This window comes from Halyomorpha halys, unplaced genomic scaffold (genome assembly GCF_000696795.3).
Source record: "Halyomorpha halys isolate HHAL.00 unplaced genomic scaffold, Hhal_1.1 Scaffold260.1, whole genome shotgun sequence".
NCBI classification, from domain to species: domain Eukaryota; kingdom Metazoa; phylum Arthropoda; class Insecta; order Hemiptera; family Pentatomidae; genus Halyomorpha; species Halyomorpha halys.
Window position 1 is genome coordinate 225,816 of NW_027112780.1, and position 5,065 is coordinate 230,880.

General features: G+C 31.5%; 1 protein-coding gene across 3 annotated transcripts in view; it reads right to left on the reverse strand.

The window, feature by feature from the left end:
- LOC106680411 (protein rolling stone) overlaps window positions 1–5,065 on the reverse strand; it is a 67,405-nt gene that overhangs the window by 6,567 nt on the left and 55,773 nt on the right. For all 3 annotated transcript variants that reach the window (XM_014420112.2, XM_014420113.2, XM_067050548.1), the window contains exon 4: window positions 192–414. In XM_014420112.2, the coding sequence (XP_014275598.1) occupies window positions 192–414 (223 nt within the window). The remainder of the gene's footprint in view (window positions 1–191; window positions 415–5,065) is intronic.

The following is a 5,065-nucleotide window of genomic DNA, read 5'->3' on the forward strand; positions in this document are numbered from 1 at the left end:
TATATCTCTTCCTTAATTTTAGTATTACTTATTCTTATATAGAAAAAAAAATACATATAGATTATATTAGAATGGAGCAAGGAAGCCAATGCTTAAATACCTTGTGGACACAATTTACAATTTTTAAACAACAAAACTGGTGGTTTCAAATCTTTTTATCTTTTGATTTACAAATATAAAGAAAAAAATACCTTTCTTAATACAGTAATATGCATTTGTCACAATGAAAGTTCCAAGAAGTGCTTGAACAAAATACAGAATTAGAGCCCAGTTTGTTAGGTAAATCGGCCATCTTGCAGGGTGCCCTTCTTCATTGTTGAGCAAAGACAATAGAATAGCAGATATTAATATAATGAAATGTAGCCACTTGTAAGTGAGAAAGCCAATGCTCACATTATCTGTTTTGTTCTCCCACTGAAAGCAATAGAATTTATAATTAGTTGAACTTTATATTACATGTGAATATAATTATATATACTAGTATAAAAATTATAGTTATGATTAAATAATCTGAAAATCAGATCTGTTTTACATGATTATTGTTAATTACTAGTGATCAGCATTAATAAGTAAATATCGAAAGAAAGTTTTACAAATCGAACAAGCATGTAATATGACGCCTTTAGGAGTCAAGAATTAAAAACTTCAATTGAAAATGAGACAGAATGTGAAAAATAATCAAGAAAATCTTGAATAAAGTGCATAAAAAGGAAATCGTGTTTCTCTACAAACGGTATGTATCCAGGTACTAGCCATAACTACCAACTACTTGTTACAGGGTTAGATTCACAGAGGCTGGATGAGCTGAAGGAAGTTATTCTTACCTCTGAGTCGATCTCTACAACTGATTTTTCAGTACATTTTTCATGAAATGTTGCTTTTAAAAAAACTGTATCTTGAAAACAATAGAACGTAAACAGCCCTATTAGGGCTCGCATTTTAGTAAATTTACTCTACTTTTAATAATGTTCTATTTGGTTTTTTAGTGTTATATGTAGTTATCGGCGTGGAGCTACAAATAAAAATTTTTTGTAACGTTTTGAATCAGCCGCTATTTTTTATTCCCCCTAACCGTACTTAGCAGAGTCATTTTACAAGTAATTATATATAGTTTTTATTAAAGCGATAAAAAATTGAGGTGAAATAACAGATTTATTTTCTCCTCTTGGGCTTTTGTAATATACGGTTAGCTAGAACGTGGTTGTAAAAGATACGAATTGGTTTGGAGAGATATATAGTATTTTAAAGTCAAATGTAACATTTTTCATTCTAATTGTAACTTTTTCCAAAATTATCCATAAAGACCTTAATATTCCATATTTTATCGATCTAGCTCAAATAAGATATAAATCCTTCCATTCTAAACTTCTTAACCACCTAAACCCACTAGTTTCTGTCTTCTATTCCTGATAATCCTCCGAGACATTTGAAAAGAAGATGCCTTGAGACATAATGTAGAAATGTTATTGGAGTGCTACCAATGGGTAGTGTCTCTACTCTAAGTCTGTATTATGCCATTGTTATAGAACCAAGATTTACTAGATGTATTGTTATGGAATACAGAAAAAGTTTTTCAATTTAATTGGTATATTTTATATCTCAATTAAAACATTTTCCAGTTTATAATGAGATGTAGATAGTTGACCGTAGATTAATGCTTGAAGAAGTTTATCGGGGGGTGCGGTCAGCAAAGAACAACATAAATAAACAAAACAATATTTATTTATTTTATGCCTAATGAGTTTTTGTTTTTTGTGTATGCGGGTTGAGTTGGAAATTGTGGTGATTAATGTGGAAAGACCTTCAAAATGGGTCTCACCTATGTTGGTTCGTAAAAAATGTGAGAGAGAGGAGATGTTGTTGTGGAGAAAATGAATTTGTTGAATGGTTTCGCGGATCTTTAAATTAAGTAGAGACTTTTTGTATTTAGTAGAATATGACGAAAGTTTAGAATGAAGAGGACCAGACATAGAAATATGTTTAAGAGAATTGTTAATAGATTTTGGGAATATGGAATTTGACCTGCATTTAAGTAGAATTTTATTTTGGCATAAAATAAATAAATATTGTTTTGTTTATTTATGTTGTTCTTTGCTGACCGCACCCTCCGATAAACTTCTTCAAGCATTTTCCAGTTTAATTGTAACCTTTTCCTACCCTGATGTACCTTTTTCCACTTCAATCTTAACAACTTGAATTAATTCATTAAAAACATATTTTATGACTTAAAAATAATTATGTTGATTTGAATAATGACTTTTCAAATAATTTCAGGGTATTCATCTGACATTTTTTCGTTTATTAGACATTGAATATGATTTCGTCACTCTTTTGTAAATTTTCGATTGTAGTTAGAGCATGTAATTTCAAAAAGAAAGTAGATTTTTCTCTTTTTGATATCTCAATTACAGTAATAAAGTACTTTTGATATCCATGATTCTTATAGCCAAATCTAGCAATTACATTTTAAAAGCTACTATTTCAATTATGGATTGATGGAATCTTAATTCGTTTCATTTATCCTCAAGACTTTCTTTCACTTTTAGACATCTCAAAATCTCTTTAGAAATGATCCGTTTGTTTTGAAAATTGCTTTTTAGAAGACTTCTGTATCAATTTTAACATTAAAAGTGATCAACCTGAAAAATGCAATAAAGATCCAATTTCGGTCATAGGCGTTAATAACTAGTTTCCCAAAGAGATAAATTGTGCAAGAAGCGAGAATAACTAATAGAAATAAAATATATATCAAAGATTCGCACAAACATCCTTATAAAACCACAATTGCTGACCTCTGGTTTAAGTTAATGCCGAAGAGGTGGTCTGCAAAGTCGATTATGAAAACAGCTCAATATTTAATCATTTAAAGAGCAAAGAAAATGAGTAGAGGATTGAGGTATGACGTAATAAAGAGGAACTCATAAGTTGATCCGGAAATCCCCTCTCCATTCATTAAAGATAGCTGTCGGAACTATGGATCTACCGACAACCCTCACCTTTAATTTGAACCTAATTCACCGCGTTCTATGTGCTGTAGTGGTAAAGCCTAATTGGCAATTTATATATGGTTGAACTTATTCTAAAATTTCTGCAAGTCGGTGGTTTTTTTTTATTAATGAGCTATTATTGTCCAAACTTTTATGGGTTTTTCTAAATTGAAATAATAATGTGAACCGCTTCAGTACTTTTTAAGGAAACACTGTTTTTAGAACAACGGTTATACAAGGAGGTGATTTTTTTCAAGATCACGCTTAGCCACCAGATTTTTCCCCAATAAAGGGGACTCACTTTATGAGGGTTGATGGACCCCAGCAGGGCTTCAGAACCCACAGGGTCGACTCACGGCTTCCATAAAAGAATAAATAATTATCTGCCATTGCCGGATTCGAACCCGGGTTTTTGGAGTAAGTAAGTAGCATAGTGCTTTACACTATGCCAAAGTGGTGTTAAAGCTATACTTATTTTGTCGTGAAATATTCGCGTATAATCAATTTTTTCCTCTCCTCGGCAGCTCTATTTTTTCTGTATCCTAAAACTTCTTATTCTTTAGCCAGTTAAATGTCTTAAAATGCTAAAAGTAAATGGTATTAAACCTTGATTAAACTTTATGTTGTTTTTAAACTTGTATCTGATATATAGATTGGTATTCATGCAGAATAGGGGGGGGAGGGGGGGTGGCTTCACTAGGAACCTGCTCTCAAGAACATTTGCTACGGCACTGACTATAGCAGAGGTGGAGAAGTTGTACTAGAATACATGAGTACGATTTCTTTATATTTTAAAATGTCTGAGTACAGAATATAATCAGTAGTAGTACACACTGAATAAAAATTTAAAAAAGACCTACAAGTTTACATGAAATTTCCATATACAAACTGCAATAACAGCTAAAACTTTACTTCGCATTTGTATACGAAACTAATGAAAAAATTCGATTAGATTGTATTTAAGCACAAGAGGCAATTACAAGTTGACCCACTATTTTTGAGTTTGATGGAATCAATTACACAAGTACTTAATCATTTTAAAGTTTGACGTAATAGATTACAAGAGTAATCATAACTATTGAGTAAATGTATACTTGGTAACAGTCCAAAAACTCAATGCTTATATACTTTTGACCCAGAAACTAATCAAGTATTGCCCGACTCTTCCATACAGAAATGTTAAAGGTCGATTATTGTGAATATTTACACATGTTTTTCCTATAGAAAAGGTTATATGAGGAATAAACATCAGAGTATACGGAAAGGGGTAAAGAGAATTTCAATTTTTTATGTTCTTTTTTCTCTACTTTCCAGCTGCAACCAGGCGTGGAGGTTTTGCCTCGGTCCATTTTCTCCAACTGTCGCGATCATTCGCCATTTCCTTCATTCCAGCAAGAGAGCAGCCTCTTACTCTTCTAAGCCTGATGACGTAATTATAACTATACATCTGCCTGTTTTATGTAACTTTTGATATAAAAATTTTGAACTTTAAGCATTTGCCATTAGGACTTATTATAAGAAGCAACTGACACATACACGAGAAACGTTAAGAACGATTGATGGTTCAATGTCTGTTCAGAAAAAAATTAAAGGGACTAAATAGAATGCTGAGGAAACGCAAAATTCATTTATTGCATTTTTAAGCTATTTAATTTGCATAATTTTAAGTTATTTAATTTTACTAATATTTCACATTTTTCTTCAATAAACTCCGGATTAGTGGGCTGTAGATAAACTCTACTCGCTCAATCGGTGAAGATTCCGTCCCGACTAGGACGGATAAGCGGGATTATATTATAAATACATTTATCTATAAGTTATTCATCTATAAAAATAGTTATATACTAAATGTAGTTAACTAAGATTCTATGAATCTACATTGAAACAAACTAAAACCATTGTTGTTGGTTATTCCACTTATACATGATCCGTAATGCCGTGTACGGGGCTCGGGGTTTCTAAGCCCGACTGGGGGTTCCCCGTACAGGTATTATATTGAAATTTATTCATATATTAATGTAATATATGTATCTGTATTTATATATTTATATTATGTATTTATATTTATTTGTATTATG